Here is a 20,309-nt window from a genome sequence, read left to right as displayed (position 1 = left end):
CAAACTGCTAAGTGGCAAGAAACATACACACTACTCTGGTGCCAACCATTTCCAACAAGAAAGAATCTAACCATCATTGCCCTTTGACATTCAACATAATTACCATCACTTAATGGCCTACTGTCAATATCTTGGGGTGCATTGTGGACTAGAAACAGAACTCGACCAGCCATATAAATACTGTGGCCAGAGATGAAGGTCAGAAGCTAAGAATTCTACAGCAAGTAATTCATCTCCAGATTATCCAAAGTCTATCTATTACCTTCAAGACAAAAAAAAACAGAAACGTAATGGAATACTATCTGCTTGCCTGGATGGATACAAGTCCAACAACATCCAACATAAAGTGGACTAATTAAGAAGGGGAGGTTATGGCCTACTGATATTATCATTGGACTGCTAACCCACAGACCTTGGCAGCTGGAGTAATGCAACTTCAATTTTATAAAATCTGGCATTAAGAGTCTGATGATGACTATGACTCCATTGTCAATTGTCAGAAAAAAAACATCAGGCTCACAAATGTTCTTTAGGCCATCCCTTTCCTGGTCTGGCCGACATGTGCCTCCCGATCCACAGCAATATAGTTCGCTCTTAACTGCGTTGTAGACAATTAGGGATGGCAATAAATGTTAGCCTAGCTAGCGAGGCCCTCATCCCATGAATGAATTTAAAAAACTTAAATGCCATTCCATCCATGGCCTGCACAGAGTGACAGCAGTTACAGCACCTAGAAGATACAGGATTTGCAAAATCCGCAGCAACATTCCAAGGCTCGTCTGACAGCTCTTCCAATTGTAAACTGCGAGAAAGTGAGGACTGCAGATGCTGGAGATCAGAGCTGAAAAATGTGTTGCTGGAAAAGCGCAGCAGGTCAGGCATCATCCAAGGTGCAGGAGAATCGACGTTTCAGGCATAAGCCCTTCTTCAATCTGCATTCCTGAAGAAGGGCTTATGCCCGAAATGTCGATTCTCCTGCTGCTTGGAGGCTGCCTGACCTGCTGCACTTTTGCAGCAACACATTGTTCAGCAATTGTAAACTGCACCAACTAAAAGGGCAAGGGCATTAGATGCATCACCTGCAAATTTGCCTTTAAGCCACTCACCATCCGGATGAGAAAATATATTGCTGTTCCTTCACTGGGTGAAATCTTGGATGTCACTCCTTTTCAGCATTTAGGGAAGTCATTAAGTGCTGGGTTTGCAAGTGATACTTACAGCCAAAAAGCAAACAAAAATGAAAAGATGAGGCAGCTGACTTTCAGCACAGGCAAGTATGGCTCATCTATTTTGGACAAAACTCAAAGTACTTAATTTGTGAAAAGCTCGGCAGTGAATGCCCAAATAGATTCAAAGATGTCTGACACAGCTCATTAAAATGCAACAGTTACAGAAAAAAAAACCAGGAAGGATAGTGGAACATTAGACTTTGTAATTAAAGAGCAGAAATGCGTAGCTTTTGATAAGGTCACTCAAGGAATGTTCGTCAAGAAAGTAAGGGTCCAAGGGATCCAAAAAAAAAATGGCATGTTCAAACCAAAATTGACTGGGAAGCATGAAGAGGGAGATGGCTATTTCCAGTTACAAAGCAGGACTACTTGACTGCCAAACAACACAAGCAGCAATTAAGTGATGGGCAGAACTGATCAATCCCACAACCAATGGAACAGGTCTAAGCCCTGCAGTCCTGTCACATCCTGTCAATGGTGGAGAACAGTTAAACAACTACAAGGAGGAGGAGGATCCACAAATATCCCCATTCTCAATAATGGGAGAGTGTAGCACGTATGTCCAAAGGTAAGGCTAAAGCATTCACATTCATCTTCAGCCAGAAGTGCCAAATGGATGATCATCTAGGCGCTGTTCTAAAGTTGGGAGAAAGTGAGGACTGCAAATGCTGGAAATCAGAGCTTAAAAATGTGTTGCTGCCGAAACGTCGATTCTCCTGCTCCTTTGATGCTGCCTGATCTGCTGCGCTTTTCCAGCAACACATTTTTAAGCGCTGTCCTAAAGTTCCCAGAATCAGATGTTAATCTTCAGCCAAAGTTAAAAATCACACAACACTAGGTTATAGTCCAACAGGTTTAACTGGAAGCACACTAGCTTTCGGAGCGTCGCTCCTTCATCACGTGGTGCAACGTTCCGAAAGCTAGTGTGCTTCCAATTAAACCTGTTGGACTATAAGCTGGCATTGTGTGATTTTTAACTTTGTACACCCCAGTCCAACACCGGCATCTCCAAATCAATCTTCAGCCAATTCAACTTACTGAATATGATATCAACAAATGACTGGAGGCACTGAATGCGGCAAATGCTACAAGTCCTGCCAATATTTCAGCACTACTATTGAAAACTTGCGCTCCAGAACTTGCCACTAACCTACCTAATTCTGGATTAATGGTGCTGGAAGAGCACAGCAGTTCAGGCAGCAGCCAAAGTGCAGCGAAATCGATGTTTCGGGCAAAAGTCCTTCACATTCCTGATAAAGGGCTTTTGCCTGAAACGTCAATTCCAGTGCACTTTGGATGCTGCCTGAACTGCTGTCTCTTCTAGCACCGCTAATCCAGAATCTGGTTTCCAGCATCTGCAGTCTTTGTTTTTACCTCGTTGATACTAGCTGCAAATGTGTTGCTGGTCAAAGCACAGCAGGTTAGGCAGCATCTCAGGAATAGAGAATTCGACGTTTCGAGCATAAGCCCTTCATCAGGAATAAGAGAGAGAGAGCCAAGCAGGCTGAGATAAAAGGTAGGGAGGAGGGACTAGGGGGAGGGGCGATGGAGGTGGGATAGGTGGAAAGAGGTCAAGGTGAGGGTGATAGGCCGGAGTGGGGTGGGGGCGGAGAGGTCAGGAAGAGGATTGCAGGTTAGGAGGGCGGTGCTGAGTTGAGGGAACCGACTGAGACAAGGTGGGGGGAGGGGAAATGAGGAAGCTGGAGAAATCTGAATTCATACCATACCTTGTGGGCCCTCGTTGATACCAACCTACCTAATCTATTTCAGTACAACTACAAGAGTAGCATCTAGCAAAAATATGGAACATTGTCCAGATATGTCATGCATGCAAAATAGGAGAACAATTCCAGCCTGGCCAGTTATCATCCCATCAGTCTACTCTTGATCATCAGTAAAGCAATGGAAGATATCATCAACAGTGCTGTTAAGCAGGATCTACTCAGCAATAGGGTTCAATTCCCACCTCAGGCGACTGTGTGGAGTTTGCACATTCTCCCCCTGTCTGCATGGGTTTCCCCCGGGTGCTCCGGTTTCCTCCCACAGTCCAAAAACGTGCAGGTTAGGTGAATTGGCCATGTTAAATTGCCCGTAGAGTTAGGTGAAGGGGTAAATGTAGGGGAATGGGTCTGGGTGGGTTGCGCTTTGGCGGTTCGGTGTGGACTTGTTGGGCCAAAGGGCCTGTTTCCACACTGTAAGTAATCTAATCAATACTCATCAACACCCAGTTTGGGTTCTGCCAGAGCCACTCTGGTTCTGGTCTAATTAGAGCCTTGGCTCAACTGTGGATGAAAGAGCTAAATCCCAGAGATGAGGTGAGAGTAACAGCGCTCGATATCAAGGCCATATTTGACCCAGTGGGACATCAAGGAGCACTAGCAAAACGACAATCAATGGGAATCAGAGACAAACTCTCTGACAGCTGAGACACATACCTGGCACATAAGAAAGACTGTTGTGGTTATTAGAGGTCAGTCATCTCAGCTCCAGGATATTTCTGCAGGAGTTCATCAGGGTAACATCCTAGGATCAACTATCTTCACATTAATGACCTGCCCTCCATCATAAAGTAAGAAGTGGGAATACTCACTGACGATTGCACAATGTTCAGCTCCATTCATGACTCCTCAGATACGGAAGAAATCCATGGTGAAATTCAGCAAGATCTGGACAATATCCAGGTATGTGCTGAAAAGTTCATGCCACACATATGCAGAGCAATGATCACCTCCAATAAGAGACTATACAACCACCATTGCTACTTGACACACAATGGCATCACCATCATTCAATCCACCTGCCTTTTGGGGGGAGGGGGGAGAATGTGTGTGATACCATTGACCAGAAACTGAACTAGTCATAGGAATAAAATGGCTATCAGAGCAGGTCCGTGGTTAGGAATACTGCAGTCAGTATCTGACTCCCTATAGCTTATCCACGATCTACAAGGTACAAGGCAGGAGTGTGTAAATGTTCCTCACTTGCCTAGATAGGTTCAGCTTCAACAAAACTCAAGAAGCTTGACAATGTCCAGGACAAAGAAGGCCATTTCACTAGCACCATATCCACAAAACATTTAGTCACTCCACACTGTGCAGGAGTGTGTGCTATCTAAAAGGTGCACTGCAGATTTTCACCAAAGATCTTTGAACAATACCCTCAGTCATGACCACTTCCCATCTGGAAGAACAAAGACAGCAGATGCAAGAGAGCACCAGCTACAAGCTCCCCTCCAGCCACTCACCATTCTGACTTGGAAATATATCACTATTGCTTTAATGTCACTGGGTCAAAATCCTGGAATTTGTTTCCTAACAGCTTGTGTTTCAACGTACAACAGTACATAGACTGCAATTGTTTAAGAAAGTGGTGAGCAGGTCGGGCACTAAATGTTGGCCCATTCATCCATGCCCCATGAGTGAATTAAAAAGCAATGTGGGGTTATGCAGGACTTGGTGCAGAGGCCACAGATGCTTGTGATGTCCAATAACGATTTGAACTTAAATGTAGGGAGTTTGATTGAGAAGTGAACAAAACACTTGGAAATTAGTATGGTAGTAAACAGTGAGGGGGATAACTGTAATCTGCAAGACCATATTCGTAGACTGGTCAGGTGGGCACAGCATTGCCAAATAGAACTCAATACAGTAAAATGAGAGGTAATACACAATAAAAAGGAGAGCTAACATGGCAGGGGATTACACCATAAATGGTGAAACCCAGAAAGTACTAAAATCAGTGGTGTCATAAAATCCCTGCAGTGTGGAAAAAGGCCATTTGGTCCAGTGAGTCCACAATGGCCCTCTGAAGAGCATCTCAACCAGATACACTCCCCTTGCTATCCCTGTAACCCTGCATCTCCTATGGTTGGCCCACATCCCTGAATACTATGGGCAATTTAGCATGGCCAATCTATCAAATCTGCACATCTTTGGACTATAGAAGGAAATCAGAGCATCTGGAGGAAACACACTCAAACATGGAGAGAATGTACAACCAGGTTCTGAGGAAGGGTCACTCAACCAGAAACGTTAACTCTGATTTCTCTCCACAGATGGCTGCTGGACCTGCTAAACATTTCCAGAAATTTCTATTTTCGATTTGGATTTGCTGCATCTGCAGTTCTTTCAATTTTTACTTATTCATTTCTATCTGGCACAAAAGTAAAGCAGGAAAGATAGCCAAACATGGCTTACAAAGGATTTTAGAATGAGTATTAGATCCAAGGAAGAGGCATATAAATTGGCCCCAAAAAAGAGACCTGAGGAGTGGGGACAGATTGAAGTTCAGCAAATTAGGACAAAATGATTAATTAAAAAAGGGAATATACAATATACAATAAGCTTGCAGGGAACATGGCAAATTTTCATAGGTATGTGAAGAGAAAAAGGATTGGTAAAGCCAAATGTAATACCCTTACAGTCAGAAACAGAGAAATTTATAATGGAGAACAAAGAAACGATTGACCAACTAAATATACACTTTGAGTGGGGGGTTGGGGGGGGGAAAGAGTTGAAATGTTGAGACACAGGGCGGTGGGGTTGATTGGTGCGGGTATCCCAGAGATGCTCCCTAAAGCGCTCTGCTAGGAGGCGTCCAGTCTCCCCAATGTAGAGGAGACCACATCGGGGGCAATGGATACAATACATGATATTGGTTGATGTGCAGGTGAAACTTTGATGGATGTGGAAGGCTCCTTTGAGGCCTTGGATGGAGGTGAGGGAAGAGGTGTGGATGCAGGTTTTGCAATTCCTGTGGTGGCAGGGGTAGGTGCCAGGATGGGAGGGTGGGTTGTTGGGGGGTGTGGACCTGACCAGGTAGTCACGGAGGGAACGGTCTTTGCAGAAGGCGGAAACGGGTGGGGAGGGAAATATATACCTGGTGGTGGGGTCTGTTTGGAGGTGGCAGAAATGTTGTCAGATGATTTGGTTTATGCGAAGGTTGGTAGGGTGGAAGGTGAGCACAGGGGGGGGGGGGGTGTCGTTCTGTCCTTGTTACAGTTGGAGGGGTGGGGTCTGAGGGCAGAGGTGCGGGATGTGGATGAGATGCACTGGAGGACATCTTTGACGACATGGGAAGGGAAATTGCAGTCTCTAACGAAGGGGGCCATCTGGTGTGTTCTATGGTGGAACTGGTCCTCCTGGGAGCAGATACCACGGAGGCAGAGGAATTGAGAATATGGGATGACATTTTTGCAGGAGGTAGGGTGGGAAGAGGCGTAATCCAGGTAGCTGTGGGAGTCGGTGGGTTTGTAAAAAATGTCGGTGTCAAGTTGGCCATCATTAATGGAGATGGAGGGGTCCAGGAAGCGGAGGAAGGTGTCAGAGATAGTCCAGGTAAATTTAAGGTCAGAGTGGAATGTGTTGGTGAAGTTGATGAAAAACTATACAGTGATGCCAACACAGAATCACATAACACAGCAGGCTTTTCTGTAAATCATACCTGTTCCAGCTCTTTGAAAAAAAACTATCCAATTTGCTCTACCCGCTCTTCTGCAATACTGCAAATTTTCCTTTCCAAGGATATATCCTGCTCTTTTTTGAAGGATTTTACATTAACTTCCATTATCCTTTTAGGCTATTGCAATACAGATGATAACTTGCTATGCATACAATTTCTTCCCCTCTTTCAACTCATTTTAGTTTTGGAAACTATTTCAAAGTCTGGGTTTACAGACAGTAGTGTCCCATCAGCTTGCCAGTAGATGCAGCTTCACTTTAATTACTACCACAGGATCATAGAGATCTAGAGCACAGAAAAAGGCCCATCAAGTCTGTGTTAGTCAAAAAATAACCACCCAGCTATTGCAACCCCATTTTCTAGCATTTGGCGCATAGCCTTGTATGCCTTGGTGTTGCAAGTGTACACCTAAGTACTTATGAAATCTATAGATCCTGCCAGACTTTTCCAGTTACCAGCAACAATAGTTCTTGGCATTTTTTTTTGAAATGGCCATCTTAAAATGTAGTTCTCTATCAATTAAAAACACTCAAGTCCCTTATTATGCCCACGTAAACAATAACTGGCTCCCTAAACTCACAGCTACTTTTGCGTGTTTCTGATGTGCTACAAAAGATTATTTGAAAATGCAATGTTTTTGACAAATGTTCTACAGCTTATAGAAAAGTTAAGTTTCTAAAATACAAGGAAAATACTGGAGATAATGGAACATTAGAAATAAAACAGAAAACTTGGGAACTATTCAGCAGATCTGGCAGCAGCTTTAGAGAAAAAAAAGAGTTCATGCTTCAAGTCAAAGACCTACACTAGTGAGTTTGCTCACCAGCAAGGAGAAAAATGTCTTTTGGTTCACAGTGACACACATCAAAATTTTTTCCAAAGGTCTTTGCTTTCACTTTGCAATATTTCCAACCAGTGTAGGATTCTGTCGTACTGGACTGTGAACTGCTGATATATATTATCCTGGAGTCTGCAAACATCATCCAGTTCAGTTTTCTTTAGTTAGGAGGTGACCATTTAGCACATCACGTTTTATGCTAGCGCTCTGTAGATACAAATCAGTTCATCCCCTGTCCTCACCATTTCAACTTAGTCCTGCATATTTTTCCTTCCTCAAAGAAGCATTAAATTAACAGCCAGAACACTTTTACTGCAAAGTAAATTTTCCAGTAAAAGCAAACCACTGGCATTGGAAATCAAATAAAAAGTGCAAATGCTCTAAGTACTCAACATGTATGGAAAAAGAAACAGAGTTAATATTTCAGATTGATTATACCTGCATCAGAAATAGAAAAGGTTGAAATTAAAGGAAAGTAAAGAAGCAAAATGCACATCCGAAGAGATGTGAACGCAAAATAATAAACAATTGCCACCCAGAAGTCAAACCAAAAGAAAAGGAAAGATAAATTTATAATTGTCAAAGGGAAGAGAAACAAATTGCAGATCGAGGTGATGGTCTGAAATTGTTGAATTCAATGTTGAATCTGGAAGACTGCAAAGTCCCTAAGCAAAATAAAAATGAGGTGCAAATACTCAAATCTGCATCGAAAACGTGCAGCAGACTAACAACAGAGGAGTCATTGGGACAGTGAAGTGCTGCATTAAAATGTCATACCACTGGAAGTTTGGGATCACAAAGTGGCCATCCAACCTGTTTTTCATCTCCCTAGTATACCATAAATCCTATTACAATCAGCAAATACAGCATACTAAGTTACAGAATGTATAAATCCAACCTGACCAATTACTTAGCCTGCTCGCGATCAAAGTGACAGAAGAGGTTGCAAACAGTGCTATAAAAAGGTATCAGCAAGGCAGTAACTGTCCTTCATCCAACTGTCTCTTGGACAAGAGTGCTGAACTCTAGCAGAGGTGAGAGTGACTTCCCTTGACATCAGGGCAGAATTTGACTGAATACAGTATCAAGGAATCCCAGCAAGACTGGAGTCCTGGGGCATCAGGGACAAAGCTCTCCAAATATTAGATTCATAAGGACAAAGAAAGATGGCAGTGATTTCTGGAGGTCAATCACTTCAGTGCCAGGACATCATTTCAGGAGTTCCTCAGGGTAGTGGCTAGTTCCAGCTGTCTTCACCTGTTGCATCAACAACCCATTGTTCATCTAAAGAGAGGATATTTGCTGATGACTGCACAACATTTAGCACCACTAATGACACCTCAGATAATAAAGCAGTCTGTCTTTATGCAGTAAGACTTATTTTAACATGTGGAATAGGAAGAAAAGTACAGAGTTGCAAGGAAGGTGGAAAGAATTACAGAGTGCAGGGCATAAGCAACTACTCATAGTGGAGCATTTTCAATTTCAGCCAGAGTTAAGTAGCACAGATGATTGAAACATGTTTGAAATATGGACTAGGTACCAGATTTAGAATAGTTACAGATGGATATCAAAAATTGGTAAGCAAACCCAGAAACTGATGAATAGAAGAATTAAAAGTCGACAATTTTGGTATAAAGTTGACATATTACCATGAAGTGCAAAGGCAAGCATCAAAAGGGGGTTGGCACGGTGGCTCAATGGTTAGCCAGGACCCGGGTTCAATTCCAGCCTTAGGCGACTGTCAGTGCGGAGTTTGCATATTCTCCCAGTGTCTGCGTGGGTTTCCTCTGGGTGCTCCGGTTTCTTCCCACAATCCAAAATGTGTAGGTTAGGTGAATTGGCCATGTTAAATTACCCATAGAGTTCAGGGATGTGTACGTTTAATGCATTAGTCAGGGGTAAACATAGGGCAGGGGAATGGATCTGGGTGGGTTACTCTTCGGAGGGTCGATGTAGACTTGCTGGGCTAAAGGGCCTGTTTTCACAATGTAGGGATTCTAATTGTAAAAAAAGCTGCAGCGCCCTAGATGAGTATTGATATACATGTGTTTAAATCAACTTTTATTTATTAATTTATGATAAATGAGTATCACTGGCTAAATCAGCATTTATTTCCTCATCCCTAACTGTCCTTGAGAAGATGATGATGAGCCGCCTTCTTGAATCCAATAGTCTTTGGGGGTTAGACCACGAAATATGCTAAAGGAAGGGAGCTCCAGGATTTTGACCTAGTGACAGCGAAGGAACAGTGTTACAGTTCTAAGACAGATGGTATGTAGCTTGGAGGGCAGCTTACAGGAAGAGTTATCATGTATCTGATTCTCATTTCTTCTTGATGGTAGAGGTTGTAGGCTGGAAGACTTTTGCAGGGCTGCTGCATTTAATATTGTAGATGGTACAGTGTACATTGGTAGTGAAGGAAAGAAATCTTCAAGTGGTGGATCGGCTGCCAATCAAATGACTGCTTTGCCCTAGACAACCCGTAGTTTCTTGAGTGTTCTTGGAACTATACCATTCAGGCCCTGGGGAGTGTGCTGAACAAAGAGACCTTTGGGCACAGGTGCATAGATCATTGAAAGTGGAGAAGCTGGTAGACAGGGTGGCAAAGGTATTTGGCATGCTTGCCTTCATTGGTCAGAAGACTGAGCACAGGAGTTAGTATGGCATGTTGCAGCTCTACAGGACAGTGGTGAGGCTACTGTTAGAATATTGCTTTCAATTCTAATATAAATTCTAATCTAGATTAGATTCCCTACAGTTTGGGACAGTCCATTTGACCCAACAAGTTCACACCAACCTTCCGAACAGTAACACACCCAGATCCATTTCCTGACATTTAGCCCTGACTACTGCACCAAACACCACAGGCAATTTAGCATGGCCAATTCACCTCACCTGCACATCTTTGGACTGTGGGAGGGAACCACAGCACCTGGAGGCAACCAACACAAATATGGGGAGAATATGCAAACTCCACACAGACAGTTGTCAGAGGCTGGAATCGAATCTGTGTCCTTGGTACTGTGAGGCAGCAGTGCTAACCACTGAGTTACTGCGTTGCCCTTCTGTGGAGGCTGCAGAAAGATTTAGAAGAATGTTGCCAGGACTGGAAGGCTTGATTTACAAGGACAGGCTACAGCTTTTTTCCCCAGAGTGTCAGAGGCTGAGGGGTGACCTTAAATTATGAAAGGCATGGACTGGGTGAACAGCCATATTATTTTTTTGCCAAAGTGGGGGAGTCCAAAATTAGAGGGCATAAATTTAAGGTGAGGGGAAAGATTTAAAAAGTGACCTGAGGAGTAACCTTTTCACACAGAGAATGGTGCATGTATGGAACAAGCAGCGAGAGGAAGTGGTGGAGGTGTGTACAATTACAACATTTAAAAGGCATCTGGATGCTTATATACTGTATATAAGGAGGGTTTCGAGGGATATGGGCCAAATGGTGGAAAACAGGACTACGTCAGATTGGGATGCCTAGTCAGCTCTGACAAGGTGGACCAAAGGTCTGTTTCTGTGCTCTATGACTCTAAGTGGATAGTATTCCATCACTCTCTTGACTTGTGCTTTGTAGATGCTGGACAGGCTTTGCAAAGTCAGGAGACAAGTTACTTGTTGCAGAATTTTTAACTTTTGACTGGCTCTTGTAGTCAGAGTATTGAAACAGCTAGTCCTGTTCAGTTTCTGGCCAATCCATGATAGATACGGACAATGTATAACATAATTCATAATTCAATACAGTGCTAAGCTGAAGAAACAGTGTCAAAGAGAAAGCATGAGAATAGATGAGTGACTCATGTGTAAAGGAATTCCAGAAGTAGTTGTAAAGAAAGAAGCAGTACAAAAATCAAGTAGGATAAAAATATATGAAAGTTGAGGAACATAAAATGGTAGGCAAAGTATAAAAGTTACTGGGTCCAGAAGGGTGACACCTTTAATTATTCACAGAAGTTAGGGTAGAAATTGTAAAAGATTCTGACTTCCAAAATTACCAGAGATGGTAACCAGCAGTAACTGGTTGTTTGTCAGGCTTCAGGCAAGTGGTGTTCCCCAGCGGTTGATGTCTGCTCTTCCTTGATATAATTATTAGACTGGATTTGTATGGGAGATACTTTAAACTAATATGTTGCATCAGTCTTCATGGTAGAGGTCACAATGAACACCCAAAGATAACAGCTTTGCAAAATGCTCATGAGAGGAAAGATCTTGAAACGACATCTGTCACGAGGATAACGTACTTCATAACGATAGGCCAGTTAGCCTAATATCAGTCATTGAAGATTGCTACAGTCCACGGTTAAGTAAGAAATAGCAGAATGTTTAGATAAGTTTAACACAATCAAAATCAACACGGCTTGTGGAATGGAAACCATGCTTGACAAATTTGCTGGAGTCCTTTGAGAATATAACAAGCAGGGTTGGTAAAGGGGAAACCAATAGATGTAATGTATTTGGATTTACAGAAAGCATTTGATAAAGTGCCACATAAAAGGTTTTGCACAAAACAGGTACTGGGAACAACATTAACATGGATTGAGGACTGGTAAATACACACAAAAGAGAGAACTGAAAAAGATGTGGCTCCACTTGTTTACAAGGATCTGTCCTGGGCCTCAATTATTTAGTAACTTTGGGGTGGGGGGGGGGGGGTTGGGGGGAAGAGAAAGATTCCTGATGAAGGACTTATGCCCAAAACATCGATTCTCTTGCTCCTCGGATGCTGCCTGACCTGTTGTGCTTTTCCAGCACCACTCACTCAACTTGGAGGAGGGGACAGAGTGCAAAGTATGATGCTAACAAAAATAGGTGGGAAGGCATGTGGCAATGAAGATGTAGGAAACTGAAAGAGGTTATGGATAGGTTGAGTGAGTGGGCAGAAATATTGGCTGACAGAGTATACCACAGGAAAGAAAGATCATGCACTCTGGTAGAACAACAGGGTGACCAATATTTAGGTGGAGAGACTCCTATAAGGTGCAGCGCAGTAGAGTCTGGGTGTTCTTATTAATGAATCACAAAATGTTAGCATTCAGGTTCAGCAAGTAATTAAGGCAAATAGAATTACTAGGAGGTTGCAGTTTAAAAATAGGAAGCCTTGCTAAAAATGTACAGGGTAAGGTCACAACTGGAGAACTGTGAACAGCTTGGGACTTTGTATTTAAGAAAGAACATACTGTCATTTGAGACAGTTCAAAAGAGAATCGTGGGCGGCACGGTGGCACAGTGGTTAGCACTGCTGCCTCACAGCGCCTGAGACCCGAGTTCAATTCCTGCCTCAGGCGACTGACTGCGTGGAGTTTGCACGTTCTCCCCGTGTCTGCGTGGGTTTCCTCCGGGTGCTCTGGTTTCCTCCTGGTGCTCCAGTTTCCTCCCGCAGTCCAAAGATGTGCAGTCAGGTGAATTGGCCATGCTAAATTGCCCGTAGTGTTAAGTAAGGCGTAAATGTAGGGGTATGGGTGGGTTGCGCTTCGGCGGGTCAGTGTGGACTTGTTGGGCCGAAGGGCCTGTTTCCACACTGTAATGTAATCTAATCTAGAATCACTAAGCTAGGTTAAAGGAGATGATTTATGAGGAATTTGTTAAACTTTCATTATTAGGGTTTAGCAGAATGAGGTATGATATTATTAAAACATATAAGATTGTGAGAGGCTTGACAGGGTAGATGTTGAGATGATGTTTCCATTAGTGTTGTAATCCCAATCTAGGGGATATTATTAGAGAATAAGGAGCTAAAACTACAGTTAAAAGAAATTTCTTCTCACTGAGAATACTGAATATCTAGAATTCCTGATGTAATGGGGTTTAGATCTATACAAATATTTAAAGAGGAGGTAGACAAATATTTGAAATATCTGTGATTTAACAGCTGCTATGAACTGGTGTGAAACAGGATTTGAGGCCTGGGTAATTAGCCATGATCTTGTTGAATGGTGGTGCAGGCTTGATGGGCTGATTAGGATCAGGAGTGAGCCTATTTCTTATATAGGACATAATATAATTTCAAAGTTTGTGAATTCTAAAGAAACTCAAATATAGCAGACAATAAGGAAAACAACAGTCTCAGGACTAAATAACATTGAATAGAACTGAGGACGCGGGGAGGCTGCAGAAGAATTTGGATAGGTTAGGAGAGTGGGCAAAGAAGCGACAGAATGAGTACAATCGGTAAGAGTGACAGGTCATGCAATTTGCTAAGAGGAAAAGAAGCATGGACAATTTTCTAAATGGGGAGAAAATTTAGAAGCCTGAAGTGCAAAGAGATTTGGAAATTCTAGTCCAGGATTCACTCAAGGTAAACCTACAGGTGAGTCAGTATTTAGGAAGGTAAATGCAATGTCGGCATTTATTTTGAGAGGACTTGAATATAAAGGCAGGGATGTACTTCTGAGTGTCTATAAGGCTCTAGTCAGACCACATTTCAAGTACAGTAAACATTTTTGGAGCCCATATCTCAGGAAGGACGCACTGGCCCTGAAGTTTAGGGGAGGTTCATGATAATGGTGCCAGGAATGAAAAGCTTAATAGATGAGGAACATTTGAGGACTCTGGGTCTTAATGGATATTAGAAGGATTGGGCGGGGTTCTAATTGAAACTTACAGAATACTGAATGGCCTGGAGAGTTGACATTGGGAAGATGTTTCCACTGGTAGAAGAGACCAGGATCCAACAGCACAGCCTTAGAGTAAAGAGAAGATCTTTTAGAATGGAGATGGAGAAACATCTTCAGCCAGAGAGTGGTGAGTATATGGAATTCACTGCCACAGAAGGCTGTGGAGGCCAGGTCATTGAGTATATTCAAGACGGAGATAGATAGGTTCTTGATTGTCAAAGGGATCAAGGGTTAGGGGAAGAAGGCAGGAGAATGAAGTTGAAAAACTTATCAGAGTTGAGACTATGTTGCTGGAAAAGCACAGCAGGTCAGGCAGCATCGAGGAACAGGAAAATGAAAGGCTTGTGCCCGAAACGTCGATTTTTCTGCTCCTCAGATGCTGTCTTACCTGCTGTACTTTTCCAGCAACATATTCTCAACTCTGATCTTCAGCATCTGCAGTTCTCACTTTCTCCTGAGAAACTTATCAGCTATGATTGAATGGTGGAATCAACTCAATGGGCTGAATGGCCTAATTTCTGCTCCTATCATATCTTAGAAAGTAGACAGAGTATAAAGCATAGAAGATGAATTTAATGCAAGGATTATGAAACAGTCGGAATAAGGATTGGTTGTATAACTGGTTAAAACAAATACAAGTGTGGGAGATTTAAAATTAAGACCAGAAAATGCTCAGCAGGTTTTGTCGAAAGATCACTGATTGAAACAATCTCTCTCCACAAACGATACAAGGCCTGTTGAGTAGTTCAAGCAATTTTTATTTTATTCAAAACTAAATATTATAGTTCTAATGGGGATCCAGAAACTGGAGGAATTATAAATAAATATTTCAAGGTAGCAGGAGACCAGCTGAGAAGGCTTTATTAATACAGGATTAGACAACAAAAAGGTGGTTATGCAAAATATTTATAAATCACTGGTTCGGCCTCAGTTGGAGGACTATGTTCAATAATGAATTGACACAGATTTTACCAAAGCTGTCAAGGCCTCAGAGAAGATGCAGCAAAAAAAAATTACTAGAATGACACCAATGATGAGAGACTGCAGTTATGTTGAAGCACTGTATATGTCAAGGTTACCTAGAATAGAAATGGTCAGAGACTTAATAAAAGCGCTCATAGTCACCTAACATTTTGATAATGTTAATAGGAAGAAATATTCTCTCATGGTAGAAGGTTTGGCAGATTTATGTTATCGGCAAAAAAACCCAGATACAACTTAATTAAAGCTTTTTTTAAAAAATGGATAGAAGGCTGAGGTCTGGAATTTATTACTTGAAAAGACAGTAGAAGCAGTTTTAATAGTAACTTTGAAAATTGAATTGCAGAAACACACGAAGCTTAAAACTTTATAGGACAATGGGGCAAAGAGTGAGATTCACTGGATAAATATGGATAACTATACAAAAGAATCGGCACAATCACAATGGGTCAAATGGTTTCTTGTATTATACTACTGTAGGATTTTCTCTCACTGATAGACAAGAGTCTTGATAGGCGGAATGGCCTATTCGCGTTGAACAGTTGAGGTGTTAAGACTCTTAAAGGAGTGACGAACACAATTTCGTCAAGGGGTCAGATGTAAAATAGTAAAATTAGAGGTAGGCCTTTCTGAGGTGTTGTCAGGAAGGATTTCTTCAAACAAATTGGATTGGAAATCTCCAATTCACTCCACAAAAATCTGTTGAGGTTTGGAACAAAAGAAAGCACAGGAACAGACCTTTCAGCCTCCAAGCCTGCGCTTCTATACTAAAACCGTCTTCACTTACTGGATCCGTATCCTTCTATTCCCTTCCTATTCAAGTATTCGTCCATTCTGCTTCTTGAATCTGCTGTTGTGCCTACTTCCACCACATCCTCGGGAAGAATGTTCCAGGCACTCATCACCTCATTTGAAAAATTTGCCTTCTACACATCGCCTTCCACCCATGCACTGAATCTGTGTCCGCTAATAATTGATCTCTCCACCTTGGAAAAAAGCTTCATACTTTCCACTCTATCCATGCCATTTACAATCTTATAAACTTCTGCTTGGAGTTGATTAAAAATATACTGATTGAGCTTGACAGATTAACAGTGTTGAGTTTAGATCAGTTGCGATCCATGTAAACAAAAAGAAAAGTTTGAAGAGTTGAATGGCCTCCTCCACCTGTCCCTGACATTCTTCGGGCACTTATCCTAAAATGTGGCTTGTCAATGCCCGTTCACAGAACGAATAAGACCCACTCTGCCTATTCCATTCTCTACACCCATCATGGTTTATCATTAGGACTGATAAACTAATCATCTATGATCATACTGGATACATTACACGCTCAAAATCAATTATTATAATGCAAACTTTGTTTGTTGATGAAATACAAACGACCATTCAGAAATGTGGAAGTTCTGAAAACGCAAAGCCAAAAATCGAACTAATGCTTGACACAAACAAAATCTGTTATCTCACTGGGTGGCAGGTTTGCAGGAAAACAGTACAATCTCTTTCACTGTCAACAAACTCTACCAATCACTAGATCCGAGACTGTGTTTACACATCTTATTGTATCCTTCCATCTGGAGATAAAGCAACCTGTTTCGTTCAATACAATCAAACAAACCAATGACCATACCTAGAAATCCAAATGCATTAGTTACAATCATTTTAATAACGAGTTTAGAATATAAAAACAAGAAATTTAACTTCAGAAAAATAGCATAACTATCAGCAAAGTGAGGCCCTTTTGTTAGAGTGAGCGAATTACAATGCAGACCCTTGGTGCAGACACATACGGAACCTCTGAATGAAACAGCCCTGAAAACGGGATCAGTAACTCATTCGTACAATCATCCTGCAAACTCCAACACTGCCCAACGCGCTTCACAGGATGTCAAATACAGAGATCAGGTTTGACAGAGATCCACAAAGAAATATTGATGCTGGTGTAAGGAGTCGCTTTAAGGAGCACTGAAACACGGAGAGGTTTTTAAAGCCCATTCCAGAGCGGAGTGCCAGGGCCAGGGCCAGGGCCAGGGCAGCAGAGAGCCCAGCTCCCGGAGGGAGATGAAGGGGACGAGCTCTGGCTGGAGGGCCGCTAGACTCAATCCCGCCACAGCTCTCAGGAAAGGGCCCAGGCTTTTCCACTGCGGCTGAACACCTTCAGAAGCGCGGGCCCTTGCTGCCTGTAAACACGGCTCGGAGCCTGGAGCCGGAGCCTGGAGCCTGAGCCTGGAGTCCCCGCTGCATCCCAAGCTGACAGCTGCAGCCGGCCCGGTGCAGCCCAGCGGAGGCGCTGACTCACCCTTGCTGCCCGGGTGATACTCAGGTCCTTCATCACCTCCTCGAAGGCGGCCGTCTCCTCGGCCTGTTTCTGGGTGTGGAGCGCGATCTTTTCGCTGAATTTCCGCGGGTTATTCGATGCCGCCATTTTCCTGCAGCGCCTCCTTCACCCTACGTCATCGCGCACACTGCGTACGTGTGCACGCAATCACCGGGCCGTCAGCCCCGCCCCCGCCCCCGCCCCCGCCAATGTATCGATCCACGTTATTCCCAGATGATGTTCTCTGTCCAAACCCTCCTCACAATTCACGCTCCCGACTAGTTTTGTCAAACTCAGATTTGGAAATATTACAATTGGTTCCTGCATCAAGATGATTTATGCAGATTGTTGACATTCTGTTTCTGGTGGTACCCCATGAGTTACAGTCTAGATCAGAGTGGTGCTGGAAAGGCACAGCAAGTCAGGCAGCATCCGAGGGGCAGGGGAATCGACGATTCAGTCCTGATGAAGGACTTTTTTCTGCTCCTCGGATGCTGCCTGACCTGCCGAGCTTTTCCAGCAACACTCTAATCTTGACTCTGATTTCCAGCATTTGCAGTACCCACTTCTGCCCCATGACTTACAGCCAGCCCCCGTGAGAATAACCTGTTTATTTCCATCTCTTGATTAATTCACAAGCCATACAAAAACATCACCCCTGTTCCAGTGTTTTCCCAGAAACTTTCTGCAAGTTGGCGATAGGAGACCATATCGAGAGCCACAGACACAGTTGATGAGGTGTTTTGATGCTGCAAATGTGTTGCTGGTCAAAGCACAGCAGGCCAGGCAGCATCTCAGGAATAGAGAATTCGACGTTTCAAGCATAAGCCCTTCATCAGGAATAAGAGAGAGAGAGAGCCAAGCAGGCTAAGATAAAGGGTAGGGAGGAGGGACTAGGGGGAGGGGCGATGGAGGTGGGATAGGTGGAAGGAGGTCAAGGTGAGGGTGATAGGCCGGAGTGGGGTGGGGGCGGAGAGGTCAGGAAGAGGATTGCAGGTTAGGAGGGCGGTGCTGAGTTGAGGGAACCGACTGAGACAAGGTGGGGGGAGGGGAAATGAGGAAGCTGGAGAAATCTGAATTCATACCTTGTGGTTGGAGGGTTCCCAGGCGGAAGATGAGGCGCTCCTCCTCCAGCCGTCGTGTTGTTGTGTTCTGCCGGTGGAGGAGTCCAAGGACCTGCATGTCCTCGGTGGAGTGGGAGGGAGCGTTAAAGTGTTGAGCCACGGGGTGATTGGGTTGGTTGGTTCGGGCGGCCCGGAGGTGTTCTCTGAAGCGTTCCGCAAGAGAACACCTCCGGGCCGCCCGAACCAACCAACCCAATCACCCCGTGGCTCAACACTTTAACTCTCCCTCCCACTCCACCGAGGACATGCAGGTCCTTGGACTCCTCCACCGGCAGAACACAACACGACGGCTGGAGGAGGAGCGCCTCATCTTCCGCCTGGGAACCCTCCAACCACAAGGTATGAATTCAGATTTCTCCAGTTTCCTCATTTCCCCTCCCCCCACCTTGTCTCAGTCGGTTCCCTCAACTCAGCACCGCCCTCCTAACCTGCAATCCTCTTCCTGACCTCTCCGCCCCCACCCCACTCCGGCCTATCACCCTCACCTTGACCTCCTTCCACCTATCCCACCTCCATCGCCCCTCCCCCTAGTCCCTCCTCCCTACCCTTTATCTTAGCCTGCTTGGCTCTCTCTCTCTCTTATTCCTGATGAAGGGCTTATGCTCGAAACGTCGAATTCTCTATTCCTGAGATGCTGCCTGGCCTGCTGTGCTTTGACCAGCAACACATTTGCAGCTGTGATCTCCAGCATCTGCAGACCTCATTTTTTACTCGAGGTGTTTTGATGTGCAGGAAGAATCTCTGTCAGATGTAGAAGGATCCTTTGGGACCTGAGACGGGGGTTAAGTGGGCAGGCGTGGATGCAGGTTTTACACCTATTGCAGCGGTAAGGAATGGCGCCGGGAGTGAAAAGTATGAACCAGTACAGTTCTAACACTGACATCTATTCGACAATGTACAAAATTGTCCTCCATGACTTTCGTTTCCCTGGCCCCCAATACCTCATTTTCACCATGGACATCCAATCTCTGTACACATTCATCCACCATGACAAAAGCCTCCAAGTCCTCCACTTCTTCCTGCCCCAATGACAAGCTCATTTGATTGGCTGAACTGATCCTCGCCCTCAACAATTTCTCCTTCAAATCCTCCAGCATCCTCTAGACAAAAGGGATAGCCATCAGCACCCACACGGGCTCTAGTTCCGCTTGCTTCTTCATCAGTTATTTGGAACAATCCATCTACCGCAGCTATACTGGCACCTTCTCCTCCACTACATTGATGACTGTGTCAGTGTCAGCTCATGCTCCTGCAAGGAGGTTGAATAGTTCATCAACTTCACCAACACCTCCACCCCCCACCTCAAGTTCATCTTGACAGTCTTGGACACCTCCCTCCTCTTCCTGGACCTTTCCACCTACATTTCCGATGACAGACTCAACACGGAAATCTACTTCAAATCCACCAACTCCCACAGCTATTCCACCACAGAACATTCCAGATGGCTTCTTCTTCAAGGCCGCAATTCCCCTCCCACATAATTGATGATGCTTTCCAGCGCATCTCCTCCACTTCCCACACCTCTGCCTTTGAATCCCACCCCTCCAATTGCAATAAGGACAGAATCCTCCTGGTCCTCACCTTCCGACCCCCACATACAAAGCATCATCCTCTGCCATTTCCACCATCTACAAACAGACCCCATTACCAGTGATATATTTTCCTCCCACATCTACCAGGTTCTGCAGAGACTATTTCCTCTGTGACTCCTTTGTTAGGTCCATGGCCCCTACCAATCTACCCTTC

General features: G+C 44.0%; 1 protein-coding gene across 1 annotated transcript in view; it reads right to left on the bottom strand.

Annotated features, from left to right (window-relative positions):
• Nucleotides 1-17,563, bottom strand: part of LOC132828794 (CREB-regulated transcription coactivator 1-like) — a 152,293-nt gene extending 134,730 nt beyond the window's left edge. Inside the window, exon 1 of the mRNA XM_060845891.1 lies at nucleotides 17,422-17,563. Coding sequence (XP_060701874.1) covers nucleotides 17,422-17,547 — 126 coding nt within the window. The 5' untranslated portion in view covers nucleotides 17,548-17,563. The remainder of the gene's footprint in view (nucleotides 1-17,421) is intronic.
• Between the last annotated feature and the right edge of the window lie 2,746 nt (nucleotides 17,564-20,309).

The sequence above is a fragment of the Hemiscyllium ocellatum genome, chromosome 28 (genome assembly GCF_020745735.1).
Source record: "Hemiscyllium ocellatum isolate sHemOce1 chromosome 28, sHemOce1.pat.X.cur, whole genome shotgun sequence".
Taxonomy (NCBI): domain Eukaryota; kingdom Metazoa; phylum Chordata; class Chondrichthyes; order Orectolobiformes; family Hemiscylliidae; genus Hemiscyllium; species Hemiscyllium ocellatum.
The sequence above is the reverse complement of the archived record's forward strand: the minus strand, read 5'-3'. Positions and strand labels throughout refer to the sequence as shown.